Here is a 15139-nt window from a genome sequence, read left to right on the forward strand (position 1 = left end):
GTTAAAAATCTCATGAGGACAAGACACCATCAGAGACTATTTGTCCTTCAGATCAATCTGCAGTCCATACAGATCAGCACAGACAGCACTTCTTGCCTGTGCTGCTCCCAGCCTTCAGTGTGCCAGGCACTTGAGCTCTGGGATCTGCTGTTGGGCTGCTTTCCCCAGCAGTGACAATCAGATGTCCACATCACACACACATAAACCTCCATATACCAACCAAAATGTATTAGAATTTAAAGCTCAAGACTAAGATACATTTTTGTTCTCAACTGGAGGCCATACCATCTTCTTCCATTAAAAGAAGAGATGTCAATACTGAAGCAAAGCCAGCAATTTTGCAAAGCAGAAGTTTATTTGGCTTGTTGCCTTTAAATACAATTTGAATAACTTGGGGAAAAAACAGTGTTTCTATGAAGGAGATTTTTTTTTTCCATTTTGGTTACAGCATGCTGCTGCATCAGCAGGGTGTACTCACCACTCAAAAATGAAGTTGATTTTCTCTCTTGATTGCAAATGCAGAGAATACCTAACAATATGCCAGGTTCCTATCTCAACAGGCTGATGAAATGTGGTAATTGTTTTCTGTGTTGGAAATCATATTTTAAGCCAAATGACAGACAGTTATAAACAACAATTTAAATTATTTTATTGAAATATGGGAGAACAGATAAAAATATTCAATAGGTTCACATAGCAAAAATTGAGAACGAGTTTGTTCCCGCATGATTTCTTTTGTCTTCTCGATTCATAAAATGTGTGGGGCAGTATGTCCAAAATTTCAGTGCAATGTTCATAAAAATCAGCATGGTAGCTGGGGTGATGAGGGGGAGAATTGAGCAATAATGTAAAATGCTGCTGCTGAGATGCTTTCTGCCAGTTACATTTCCCAGCCCAGGAAGGGCAGTGCAGGAAGATGAGTAAATAACAATGAGCAGTTTGTGCCTGCAGCAGAGGAGCAGCTCCTGCAGCAGCTCTGAGCCTGGGGCAGCCTTGGCACTGCCCCACCATGAGCACCCCTGCTTGGCACTCATCACTCATTGTCTGTATTTCAGCCACCACATGGCTTTAGCCCTGCTAATTAATTCATGCTGCAGTTGCATTTCTAGATCATGCAGAGACTATATTTCTCAAGTACACACTATCACGTTCAACCCTTTTCAGTTTCTTAGGGTGGGTTATATTCCATATGGGAACTTCAGGGCAAGGTATTTTCAAGCAGTAAAGGCAAAGGGCATGCAAATTAATTCATGTAAGAAAACAAGTCATGTTTCTAAAATGTTTCTGAATTTATTTATGTACCTGTTGATCTTTCTTGTTATCACTGCAAACTGTGATCCACCCAACAAATTACAACCTGCACAAAGGGGTACATGCATCAGACCTTATGAATTATTATTGGAATAGCAGGGATTCAAAATATTTCTTCCTGTTTTAAAGAGTCAGCAATTGGCTCAGGGCTTTTAAGCTTCTCTGTATTTTTAAGAAATAAAACTAAGTCATTTACCCCTAACAGCTCTTAAAAATACCAAAGAAAAAGGCTGTTGATACCCACAACAAATGGTTGAAGTCCTCTGTGGGTAATTCAATTAATTTGGCATTATCTTTGATATAAAGTCTGAACTATCTCTGTTGTCCAAAAGGTTCATGCAGCGCTGCAGATGTTCAGTGTCACTCTGGAGAAAGCTTAATTTCAGAAGCAAATGAATGATCCTAATATACTTCTATGTAAATAGCTATAAAATGAATATAAATTTTCAGGAATTAAAACTAGTGGAGTAACTCAAGGTGTGTGCCAGTAGCAGTGGATAATGAAATATATCAGGCTATAAAATGTTTGGGCTAAATTCAGCTCTAGTATAAAAAATGGCTTTAGATCAAACAATGAGCTCACAAAGCAAACAGGCAGATGCTTGACTGGAAGTTCTTATCTGTAAAATTAAAACTGTGTTCTGGTGCTTTACCTTTTGGGAGCCTGAATTGTAAGTAAATTGAAATAATTGAATTTTTCTAGTTGCTAGTCTTCAGAACTTTTTTTTATTTCCTACATAACAATCTGCTTGTTGCATTAATAAACAGATGAGTCTTACAGAGATTCACAAAATCACAGCATTTGAGCATGGTCACTTTTCTTTCATTTTCCTTTAAGCTGCTCACTGGTTGGCAAGGAATAGCTACTTGTAATAAAGACATTTCCCAGGCTAAAAATTAACCTTGTAGGAGAACAGTTGGTGCATTATCTTGAGTGCATCTTTTCTAAACTAAGCATATAAGAGAACCATTTTCTGAAGAGTACATTAAATTCTAGACAGTGCTCCTGTTCATAACTGAAGCTATGAATATTAATTACCTGACCTAAAAATCAGCCCTTGATGTTTTGGAGGAGAAAAATGTCTTTTTATTCTTCACTTTCATATTTAGTGGACAATATGTCAATTTTTGGCTGTCCAAATGTAATCAGACCCCTTACTGAACCCATCCCTGACTTAGAGAATAAAGAAGTATTTGCCACGCTGTGCACTGTAGAAAGAGAGGCCTGTTAGGAATCAGTGGATAAACTACAGTGAATTGATAGAAGTCAATGCAAAGCAAGTTTAAAATTAATTGTTATTGTATATATAAATTAGAATTGCTTTTTGTCCTTTATATCCCGTTCTGGTTTTGGGTTATTTTTTTCCCCAAGCTAATTCTTTGGTTTGAACCCCATTATCTTTTAGATATTCTAAAAATGCAGAAAGTTTAATAGGGGAATAAGAGCTGTTTGGTATTTTTTATCCTGTGAATAAAATGCCAAAAAAGAAATTTAATCTTATTTTGCAAGCATTTGCTCCTTATTAGTATAGTGGAGATTGCACTTTCAGAATTTTTTTCACTGGTTATATTTGAAAAAACCTGAGATTATGAGCTCAGTGTCCATATTTTACAGGGACCTCCTGGAGCAACAGGTGCTGAAGGCAGACAAGGTGAAAAAGGTGCAAAGGTAATACACTGGGTTTTTTTTAAGCATAGATATATAAACTATTTATAATTTAAAAGTAAATTGATTATGATGCACTGATTGTGGAGTTTTTCAAAGTAATAATAGGTAATCTTTAAAATCCAAATTCAGACCCAGAATTAGTAGCAATATGTAATGGAGTGGACCCTGCAGTGCAGGCCCAACACAGCTCACCTGTACCATGCAAGGGGAGTCTGCTCTGCTGGCACCCCATCTCCCTGTGAAGCCAGAGACATTTCACTTAGAAAATCATCCTGTGCAGAACTCTGGCTTTTGAAAAGCACTTTGCCTCTTGTACATCCAGTGCCAAACTCAGCCAGCCCTCCCCCTCTGACCTGGTCTGTTCTTTCCAGGGTGAACCTGGTGCAGAAGGAGCTCCTGGAAAAACAGGGCCAGTTGGTCCACAGGGACCTGCAGGAAAAACTGGCCCAGAGGGTCTCCGGGGCATTCCTGGCCCTGTGGTAAGTAACAGAGCACATCATATTTTAAATGTTGCATTTCCTGTATATCTCTGGTAAAGCCAGCTTTTTGTTTTTTCTAGGGAGAACAAGGTATGCCTGGAGCACCAGGTCAGGATGGCCCTCCTGGACCTCTGGTGAGCATCCTTTTTCAGTCATTGAAGTCATCCAATGTCAGTCATAGAAACCTCCAGAAACATCACCAGAAGATTTCTCATCTAACATTTCAGAGTTTAAATATTCTGTTAAAATCTGTAGCTCAGTATAATAATGAACTACATGCTTACAAATGCACAGACTTCCTGTCAGCTCAACAAGAACTTTTCAATGCATTACTGCAACTTTATTTTGGATTTTAAGAAAGTAAAATTGATACGTAAAAGTTTCTGAAGTTAGGTTTCCCTCCTTCCCCTCCTATTCTCCACAGGAGATTGCTATCAGGAGAGTATGATTTGCAGTAGTGCACAAGACATGGCAGGTGAAAAGTCTGATTCTGCATTCCAAAAGCTTAAAAATTTCACATTTCATTCATGAAATATGTATTTGCCTAGGCTTTTGCATCTAGTGATATCCTGAAGTGGAGATGGAAAGCATAAGCACTGAATAATATTTCTTACATGAAATGCCATGGCATTTTTGAATATGTGCCAGGTGGAAAAGGTCTCTTATCACTCCTATCCATAGCAGAAGTTGTCCACTGCTACCAGGAGAGCAGTGGTGAGGAGACACAGACTTAGGGTAGCAGCTCTACTCCTCATGGACACATGTGCAATGTGAGATTAACAGGCTCTTAAAAATTCATGTCTTTTGCACAGGCACTGAATGGCCTGCATTTTTTACCTCATTCTGTACAAAGTACACAAAACTAGCATTGCCATTCATATAAAATCTAAAGATTTTTAAATCAAGAATTTAGTTGACCCTCTGCTTCATAAATTTCTATTCATACAACCCTTTCTACATTTCTAATTATAAAGTAATTTAAATACCAGTGTAGCATCATTATGATTTTTTAAAAGTACATTTCAACTTCATCTTGGACTCTAAATCACATCATCAGTCACAACCTTGAAGCACTGAATGTGTCCTTTGATTTGAACTGCCTTTAGTAACATTTCAAGAAAACATGATCTGAGCAAGATGTTAAAACTTGTTTTAATATTACTTCCCTTCATTTATATAGGGTCCACCTGGCTTGCCTGGACTGAAAGGAGACCCAGGTTCCAAAGGAGAGAAGGTATCCTTTGCTCACTGGTCCTGTCTTTGTAACTTCAGCCCAGTCTACAATCTGTATAAAATTAGCAGAAAGAAGCAGTAGAGTTTGTATCAGCAAAGCACCACACTGTGCCTATCAAACAGCTTCCCACAGCCTTAATAGTCATCATGAAGTTTTAAACCATATCCCATATCCTGGAAACACCTAGAAAGAAAAAGATTATGGCCTGTGTGGTAATCTATTGACCATGTGATCCCTGCAATGAAAATCCCAAAGATATTGATGTAAAGATGTCAGATATTGATGTCAGATTTACAAGAACAAAGCAAGGGGAAATAATGAGTATTGGCCATTTTTATTTTAAAAGAACAAAATATAAATATTTAACAGCTATAATACTTTTGAAATAATGGATTGAGACATCTGGGATAGCATTTTTCTATGGAAATTGATTGCTTGGCAATAAGAGAAAAAAAATGTAGAGAAAGAGAGATGAATATGACCATGCCTTCTGAACAGCAGGTTTTGTTTATCTGCTTGGATCAGCTGTTTATGCAGCCATATCACATGTGGAACTCTGTGAAATGCTGATAGCAGCTACATGTGAAAACTGGTATGAAATTTGTACCCAGGGTACTGTGATTTTTGTACCAGTTTCAGTAAGGTACAGATATTTCATTGAGTAAGCAGTCACAACTTGCAAATAATCTGAAAGTTTGAAGGACCATCTAAAAACAATACATAGGCTTTTAGAATAATTTGTTTTCAGGCTGATTGTTGACAAGCAACAGTGGTAACATATTAAAGGTCTAATTTACTTTCATGTATCTTAACTATATTTTCTTAAATCTTGTATAGGGACATCCTGGTTTGATTGGCCTGATTGGACCTCCAGGAGAACAGGGTGAAAAGGGTGATAGGGGTCTTCCTGGCCCACAGGGATCCCCTGGAGCCAAGGGTGATGCAGTGAGTACAACATACTTGTGTTCATATATTCCAGGCTTCCTTTTGAAAGATATAAAGTTGTTGTAAACATTTAACATCCAGAGTGTCCTGCAAGAGGTTAAAACTTCCTTAGGCATTGTACAAATAAGAAAAATTAAAGATCTTAAAATGAGATTATAGAGTGTTTGAGAAAATGAAGAAAACATACATCCCAACATGCACACAGAACAGGTTAGCAACAAGATAAAAGTAGCAGCAGCAATCTCATCACGTTTACTAATTGCATTACCCAAAGCAGCTCCCTCTCTCCTAGTTTCTAAGCCATGTTTTTAGGGCACTATGTAAAATGTGAGGTTGCCAAGCCAATCTGAAAAGGAATACAGCTGTGACAATCCACTGCAGTCAGTGTAAGAACAACAACAAGCAACTCAGATTGTCAGATAATATTTTAAACTTGACAGCTATTTTGGCCTGCAAATGGCCTAACTCAAAACTCAGCACAGTTGGACACTTTATGGGACTACCTTTCTCATAGATATGATTTTTTTTAACATAGTCCAGTATGTAGAATAGTTCTGTGCTTATTCTCTTATTCCTTTTTAGGGAATTTCTGGCCCTGCTGGTCCACTTGGACCCCCTGGTCCTCCTGGATTACCTGTAAGTAATTTCATCCAACCCTCCTGTTCTAACCACTCCCAAGCTGTGTGCAACACACTCCAACCAGAGTTATATCTTCTTGCCCATAGGGTCCCCAGGGTCCCAAAGGTTCCAAAGGATCCAGTGTGAGTAACTCTCCTTTACACTTTTGCTCTTTTCCTCATTTTTCGTGTGTGTTATTTTTAAACTTTGTGTAGCATGGTCAACACTGCACTTCTTTCATTGCTCTGTAGGGTCCTGCTGGTCAGAAGGGTGACAGTGGCTTACCTGGTCCACCTGGTCCTCCAGTAAGTAAGAATTCTTATCTTGCATTACACTGACATGATCAACCTGTTTTGACAAGGGTAGAAAACAGTATTTGGGATCTAAAACATTAGTGATGGTTTGAAAATTAATTTTTCAGGAAACAGATGCACCAGGCACAGAAATACACATCTGCACTGAAAAATCCAGACGAAACTTAAAGCAAATAAATTTTAAAAAACCAAAAGAACACCCCTAAAAACCCCTATAAACCTCCCCCCAAACAAAGAAGCCCCTCATGCAATAATTTTTTCATGTGTTATATTGAAGCACAGAAAACATAACTCTACTGGTTTTCCCTGATGATAGTCTTCTGTTTCCATATTTATTTTTTACATCGTAACAAACTAAAATGAAGAGTCCAAATCTGAGTGAAGTGTCTCAATTTCTTGAAACTAAATATTGTTTCCTAGATCCCAAGTGGAATTTTCAACTTTTATCATAGGAAACATCCAGAGTTTTCAATTTTCATAGAATATGTCTGTGTTTGAGGGAATTAACAGGTATACAGAGGAAACTGTAAGTCAGTTCTGCATGTCACTTGTGTGAGGGCTACACACTCTTTCCCAAAAATCAATGTAGTGAGAAAAGTTTAGAGTACAACTGTTTGGCCTTTTATTATTTTTCCCCCAAGTAAATCAAAGCACATAGGTATGAATTTAAATGAAAAAAGGTAAAATAAAGAAATAAATACCATGACGAAAGCCTATTCAAAGCATCTCCATCCCACATGCTGTGGTCCTTCTCTGCTGAAAAACAAACAGAAGATATAATTAGATATGTTGTTTTCCACTTAGGGCCCTCCAGGTGAGGTCATCCAGCCACTGCCAATCCAGTCACCCAAGAAGACAAGAAGATCTCCTGACTATATGTTATCTGATGCTGGTGATAATATTCTGGATTATTCTGATGGCATGGAGGAGATCTTTGGCTCCCTGAATTCACTGAAGCAAGACATTGAGCACATGAAGTTCCCCATGGGCACTCAGAATAACCCAGCCCGGACCTGCAAGGATCTGCAGCTCTGCCACCCCGACTTCCCCGACGGTGAGTCCCTGCTGTACAGCACAGGCACACCTGGCCAGCCTGGGCTCTCCGGGGCACTTTGGCACCATTCATCCATTACTGCTACTCAGACAGTTGCACAACAAATACAGTCTCATGGAATCCATTTTTGCAGGCATAACAGTTTAAAATATAATACATGTTCTCTTGGTAAGAGTCAAAGGTCTTTAAATACATAACCTGATCTGGTTTTTGAGTTAAAATCTTTTAAAGTGATGAATAAAAAGCAGTTGTTTTGAAAGTTGGGTCTTGCATTTCCAGGACAATCTAAACAGGACCGTGATGAAAGAGCTTAGTATAACAATATGAAACAGCACTAGTATTACATGAGATTATGTTCAAGAATGATTCTCAAAAACTTTGCTGGTCTTTTAGCCCGGGAAGCAATAATTTTCTCTACTGCATCAGCACTGTTTTTTCTAGATCACCCAGAAAATAGGCATGGAAGTTTCTTTGATACTGTTCAATTCTACCAAGTAGTAGTGTAATAAAATGCAAAGTAATATGAAGAGTGTTCCTAAGAACTATCTTGATTTTATTATTCTTTGTTTTCTTTTTTTCTCCTAAATAATTTTACCCATCTGAAAATTTTTAAATGAAAGCCAGCCTCCACTAAATTTTCATTCTTTCATAATTTTTTTCAATTGCAATGCATATTTTTCCCAGTTCAAAGCAATATTTTTCTGCCTTTAAATGGGAGGAAAAATAGATTTTGACAGTTTAATAATATTTTATTGCTTTCACTCTAGATAGATACGAACAGATGGTTGCCTTGAGGAGTAGTTAAACAGTGTATGCGCTATATGAAAAGTACATATTTTATAATTCAGTACCCTCCATAATAAGGAATAGTTTATACAGAACACATTCACCTTCTTCATTTACCAGTATTTGTTTCTTCTTTAGAGCTTTCTTAATATAAAAGTAATCTTATTTTGGTTAAGATAAAAGCAAATGTGTTCATTAAAATTCTAAAATCTCCAGGGGTAAGACTTACAGAAAAGAAAGACTGTTTTCAATATACAGCCTAAATCAACAGAACTGTTAAAGCTCATAAATGCTTTGCCTATGCCCCATATTCAGAAGACAGAATTGGTGAAAGGATTTGTCATTTCTCTTTGAAACCTCCACTATTTGTTTGAAACTGGATTAGAACTGTAGTTGTCAGAAAGTTGTTTGCTGTCCTGTTTGTGAAACATCTGAAGATAAGAACCCTCATCAGAGAAATCATCATTCTAATTAGAATAGCAGATTTTATAAAGCACTGACTTTGAATGGCCCTTGGATGCAACTAGTTTCCTGCCCAGCCTTCACTGGTGTTTCAGCTTCATAACTCAGGAGTAAAAAGGTCTTTGCTTCAGGTGGACTCCTCTCAGTGGAAGCTTTAGGTGCTTGTGCCAGCTACAAATCCAACAAGCCCCATGCAGACACCTCTGCATGCAGATAAGGAAGGAAATCACTCCAGATTTAAACCATTCTGATAAAATATTTTTTCTATGAACTTTGGAGGACCATTAGGTAGCAGTGGTAGCCTGGTTCTTTTGAATACAATTTTTATTGTATAAGGCAAATATTTTTCATTTGTATTAGGGGAATATTGGATTGATCCTAACCAGGGCTGTTCTGGAGACTCCTTCAAAGTATACTGCAATTTCACAGCAGGTGGGGAAACTTGCATCTACCCAGATAAGAAATCTGAAGGAGTAAGTACCAATCTGTGTTTTCAGTTAGCTGTTGACAGTTCTTACTATGCTGTTACAATGTTGAACTAAACAGGATAATTACATTGCCACATTTTCATGTATCTGTCTTTCTAATTACATTTATATTTGCATATATCTGAATGGAACAGTAAAATGGTACAGAGTTAACAAATACCATTTTCAACTTCAGACAGGGAATCTGTGCACCTGCTTGCTAACATTTCACTGCATTTCAGAATGCAACACAGCTGAGCAGCCACTAACAGTACATGATTCAGCATTTGTCACCTAAAAGCTAAACCTTCCTGTGCTTCTATTGTGGGTTCATTTATAGCTATTTATTCCTATGCAAAGTAGATGTAAAATACTGTATTATTGAGAGTATCCTTACTCACTGCTATAGATTACATCTGCTGGGGCATATGGTGTAGAGGAAAGCTTTCTGAAATCTTGTCTAAATGACAGGGATCTATTAGCATCAACACTAGTGAAAACTCATTTAGATAATTCACAGCAACAATTTATACCAGCAGTTTACCCAACTCTTAACAACCATCCCCCTCAAATAGAACTTCCTCTCTGTTGAATTCCATTTGAAGTCACTAACTTGAAGGCATTTGTGACAAGAAAAACACTTTATTTTAGACCTTTAGTGGCTGAGATTTCAGGAAGAACCTATTCTTTATTATCTGGTGTGATATTTGTCCTAAGTAATGTAAAATCTTCACATATGTCAACATATGTTTCAAATACTTCTTTCTCTGCTGTTTGACCACACAGGTTAGAATTTCATCATGGCCAAAGGAGAACCCAGGATCCTGGTTTAGTGAATTTAAGCGAGGCAAACTTGTAAGTTGTAACTGCAATCTAACTGTATTCACAAATCAGGTACATGTTTTCAGCAATCAGCAGATCACGGGGAATTTTATAAATATTTACACAGTGAAAAGACCTCCAGCCTTTTTGCCCTAAATATTCCAGCAGCTACCTTTTGTCCTTTTGTCCCTGGACAGCAGAAGCCTGTATTGTCTGTATTGTGCCACAGTGATCCCAATGGTCACCTGCACAGCTGGTGGTGAGGATCTGGCCTCTGGCAGACACACCTCACCACCAAACCTTAGGAGAGCAGCTGGAGCATAGATCCCCCAGCCAGTCTAGGTAACTGGAAATACACTGAGTATGCAGAGGTGAGGCTGCAGGCTGACTACCTTTATGATTAACTAAAACAGATAACCAAACAGGTTTACACTATAAGGTAGGAGTAATTCTCTGTCTGTCCCAGTAGAATGAAGCTGAAATATGTCATTCTTCATCCTAAATATAGTGCTACATCATGTAAAATCTATTTACTGAGTCATATTGACCTTTAAAACTTCATAAAATGTTATGTTGTTTGATAATTTTACTAAGGGCATTTATATGGTTCTCTTTTGTCAACAATAATTTTGGTTTGCACTGTACCAAAGAAAACAGATAAATATTCATCTAATTTTTTATATTTTCCAGCTTTCCTATTTGGATGTTGAAGGCAATTCCATTAATATGGTCCAAATGACATTCCTTAAACTACTGAGTGCCTCTGCCAGACAAAATTTCACTTACAACTGTCACCAGTCTGTAGCCTGGCATGATGCACCCTCTGACAGCTATGACAAAGCACTAAGGTTCTTGGGATCCAATGATGAAGAAATGTCTTATGACAACAATCCTTACATCAAAGCTCTCCACGATGGCTGTGCAGTAAGTAGAGCTTCAAAGAGTCTTTACAAAACCAACCTGTCATTTAAAGTAGAAATCAAACAAATCTATTTTTTTACAGCTTTCTTCTGAGAAAAGCTTTATAAACTTTACTTGTCATATTCCGAGATTTAGTGGATTTTTAACCACCATACACTAGTGCCATATTCAGTTTTCACCCATGTACCAAAAAATAAATAACCACAAGGCAAGCAGCAGAAAGTGAACAAACTTGGAATGGATGCAGGCTGTCAGCACCATGGTGCTGAAAGCAGACTATCTGCTATTGTGTATGAGCATAGTATAAGGGAAGAGCAGAAGCAAAAAGATGAGAGGAGCAGCCTATAAGCAGACTAAATTTATACTAACAATCAAGATATACACAAATAGAATATTTAGTGAATACAGCAAAAACACGTATCACATTAGTCCTATTACCCAAATATAGTAAATTAATTTAATTATTTGATATGTGACTTTGTATTTCCTTTTCTTGTTTTGTGTATTCAAAGCCAGGTGAATAAGTTTGTGGGTTTTACTTTTCAGAATCCTCCTTTAGCTAAAAATCCCCAGAGGTGTCCAAACATGCATCAGCTCTCTGAGCATTCCTCTTTCAGGGTCTCTGTGGGCATAGCAAGTGTTGCCACTTCTCAGAAATAGAACAGTCTCTATTTAACTCTTTGAAACAACGGCATCAAAAGAACAAGTGACAGTTGAAGCCTCATTAATTATTTTGGGGTTTGATATAGGAGCATTCTGAAGGCAATTTCTGAGAAGTCAGAGATACAGAATTAGAGATCTGAAAGTGTATTCCCTGAAAGTGCCAGGATATACACCTGGCTCTGAGGCAGAGATGTAGAGACTCTAACACACAACTGCTTCAATTCAGCCTTTCAATGTGTCTTGTAGTTTCATTTCACTTTTTTCATCCACAGAGGGTAAATTAAATGTAGAGCTCCAGAGAGATCTGAAAGTTACAGCTGTCACTAAACTGAGATCACTCACATCTGTCAGCTTGGATGCTCATTTGAACTCCAAGACCCTGGAATAGCTGAAAGGGGTCTCAGCAGATATGAGACCATCTAAAGGAAGTGCAGTGCTGATAAGTGATGTGATGCCTGGGCTGTGTGGTACATAGAGGAGCTAGAGAACCTTCTTCAGGCAGCAAGGGTTTGCCTTCAAAGCAAGCTTCTAAGTGCAGCACTTGGCAGTTCTGTCAGAATACTACTGTCTTTCCTGTCCAAACAGCTGCTCTTATATTTTGTGAGGCAGTTACAGTCTTTCTTCTTAGAAGTGAATCTTCTCTCTTTCAGAACTAATTAGTGATTTTCTTTTCACAGGGAAGATATTCTCACTGCTGTGAGAATATTATTGTTTATTAAATAGTACAGACATGAACTGAGAATTCTGTAAGAAACATGACCTATCTTAGATTATTTGTCTTTTGTGGGCCTACTTTAGTAAGTAAAAAATATATGGGCCATTTTCCATCTAAAATCAGAACATTCCATGTCAGATTTTTAAAATGAAATCATAAGAAAACATAATATTTAGGGTTTGCAATGTCTGGTGCATGATAGAGCAATGATTTAAAAATTCTACACTTAAGGGATAAACGGTGAAGATCTACAGCACATGTTAAATGCTCAGTTTTGTAACAGTTTGGGTTTTTTTCTTCTTTTTTTAACAGTCAAGAAAGGGCTATGCAAAGACGGTGCTGGAAATCAACACGCCCAAAATAGATCAAGTGCCCATAGTTGATGTGATGATCAATGACTTTGGTGATCAGAACCAGAAGTTTGGATTTGAGGTCGGTCCTGTCTGCTTCCTTGGTTAAGCTTAAGACAAAATCAGATCAACACAAATGTTGCACTTTGGTGCTACCAACCTACTTCATGCCACATGCAAGTTTTGAATAAGGATGGCATAGAAAATGTCTTGCTGTGTATGTCTAATCTAGAAAGTAATCATTGCCCTTGTAGGGCCAGAATCACATGACTTAAACTTATTTTGCAAAGGTGCTGTGGCACAGACAGACAACGTAGGGCTCACTTCAGGAACACCCCCTTTGCATTCCTTTGGTGCTGTACAAAACTAATGACAATGGTGCTCCTTCCATTATAACAAAGAGTTGTTGAGAAAGTGTTTAATATAAACTGTAATTATTCTATGTACAGTACTATACTGTGATTTCTCTGTCCCCCTCCAAAACTTGCATGTGTCTCTGAATTGCATCTGGCTCTTATTTTACAATTACAAACTACATTGTCAATACTGTGTATGTATTCTGAAAAAAATAAAACTGTAATTGCTAGTGAAGCCAATCCCATTTCTGATGAATAATAAAATCCCTTTGTATATATTGTTGTTGAAGAGCTTTGTTATTTGAAGTCGCCAGTAAAATTAAGGTGGCAAAACTGGAAGATCTTGAGCAGCACACTCAAACAACTCCTTTCTGCTGATATCACTCTGTGACAATGAATTTAGATAATGAAATGAAAGCACTTTCAAAGGTGCTGTGTTCCATGGTGCTATACCTCAGACTTTTTATTTTCTATTCTAATTCCATAATTTCATAAGATAACTGTATATACCTAAAATAAACAAGTTTATATTTTTGGGTGGGGAAAATATGTAAGAAAAAAAACCAAACTTCTGTGTAAGAGAACTGTTTAAAATCTGTGAAATAAATTAGTCATACAGCTTTACAGCTTTCCTTTTATTTTTTTTAAAATCTCATCTGGATTTGTTTCCATTCTGCTTATTTGGACTACAAATAAGCTAAAAAAACTGGATTTGAAACAGTTATTTATGATTTTTTGCAGTGTTTACTTAGATGTTTATGTAAGCAATGATGGATGTTTGTTTCCTGAACTGGATACTAAAGGTTTCACAGAATAACTATACAATATTTGCCCATCCCATTAATATGAATTATTTTTCTTCCTGTTGCTCCACCTGAAGGCCAGGGATGCAATATGTCTAGGTCATGTGATTCTACACAGTTGCTAAGCAACATAGGAGGGATGCTTCTAAAGAGCTGTCTTTGACCCAAACCCTTCACTGTTCAAACTCACCAAAAAACATTCTGGTTCAGCCTTCCCTCTGAACATTTTATTCAGGTAGTTGGAAGTAGAAAGTACATTTTAGCTTTACAACACAAATCCTTTTGTAATTATTTTTCATAATATATGTAAGACTTGAAAAGAAATGTTTGTTTCTATTTCTTATAAATTGTTAAATTAAATAGTACTAGTTTCTGCTGGCTCATTTCCAACTGGTATTTTCTTATGCATGTTTATTCATGTAAAAGTGAGATTCCAGAAGCCAACTTCTTGCTGTTCATATTTTATTTTTGAACCAAAGTTTGTAACTGTCACCTCAAAGAGGGAAATACAAATTTTATTAATAAAATCAAGTCTTGTTTATCTGGATTGGTCATTCTCTTATTTCAATGTCCAAAACTCACCCACTGCCATTCCTGTAACTTCATTCTTCTTCGAGACCATCCAGGCTCAAAAAAAAAAAAGAATGTGACTGCATGTCCTGGCAAGCACCAGGCAACAGCAATGGGCAGTGTTAACAGAGAGGGTGCTGATCTGGCCATTGGCAGTAGGCAGCAGGAGTAAGTTCACAACAGGCTGGGATGGATTTATAGCTCCAGCTAATACCATCAAACACAAGACAGGAGGCTGATACTCCTTCCCCAGCCAATCTCAACCTACAGTGACTGTCCATCCCTCAATGCTGTGCTTATCCTTGCAGGACTCCATCAGGTAGGCAAATGACCCTATTTATTAATAGGAAATAGAAGACAAGAATAAGACCAAGACTTGGAAAGTAGTGGAACACAAAATGTCCAGCAGCTTGTTTTAGACTGTGGAACCAGAACCAGTGATGGGTCCAGTGACATGACATATGCCCCCTTCTCCAAAAAGCCTTCTATCTTTTTAATCTGCTACCTGCTCTTTATGAACTCCAGCTATGTCTAGGATGTGAGGGCAGCTGCAATAAGTTTGGCAGAGGAGCAGTCAACTTCTCATGCCCATGGGGGCTG

The 15139-nt window shown here is 37.6% G+C and overlaps 1 protein-coding gene and 1 long non-coding RNA gene across 3 annotated transcripts in view; one reads left to right on the forward strand and one right to left on the reverse strand.

Annotated features, from left to right (window-relative positions):
- COL11A1 (collagen type XI alpha 1 chain) overlaps positions 1–14516 on the forward strand; it is a 128171-nt gene extending 113655 nt beyond the window's left edge. For both annotated transcript variants that reach the window (XM_079314065.1, XM_079314064.1), the window contains 13 exons: positions 2927–2980; positions 3352–3459; positions 3540–3593; positions 4640–4693; positions 5531–5638; positions 6221–6274; positions 6364–6399; positions 6508–6561; positions 7375–7624; positions 9233–9345; positions 10126–10194; positions 10852–11085; positions 12773–14516. In XM_079314065.1, coding sequence (XP_079170191.1) covers positions 2927–2980; positions 3352–3459; positions 3540–3593; positions 4640–4693; positions 5531–5638; positions 6221–6274; positions 6364–6399; positions 6508–6561; positions 7375–7624; positions 9233–9345; positions 10126–10194; positions 10852–11085; positions 12773–12919 — 1335 coding nt within the window. In that variant the 3' untranslated portion in view covers positions 12920–14516. The remainder of the gene's footprint in view (positions 1–2926; positions 2981–3351; positions 3460–3539; positions 3594–4639; positions 4694–5530; positions 5639–6220; positions 6275–6363; positions 6400–6507; positions 6562–7374; positions 7625–9232; positions 9346–10125; positions 10195–10851; positions 11086–12772) is intronic.
- On the reverse strand, positions 4741–7330 carry LOC306805854. The gene is made up of 3 exons (XR_013775306.1): positions 7272–7330; positions 6542–6604; positions 4741–4876 (listed from the first exon to the last, which is right to left on the reverse strand). It is a non-coding gene; the product is annotated as an uncharacterized lncRNA (long non-coding RNA).
- Positions 14517–15139: the final 623 nt, after the last annotated feature.

This window comes from Erithacus rubecula, assembly GCF_903797595.1.
Source record: "Erithacus rubecula genome assembly, chromosome: 10".
In the NCBI taxonomy this organism is placed as follows: domain Eukaryota; kingdom Metazoa; phylum Chordata; class Aves; order Passeriformes; family Muscicapidae; genus Erithacus; species Erithacus rubecula.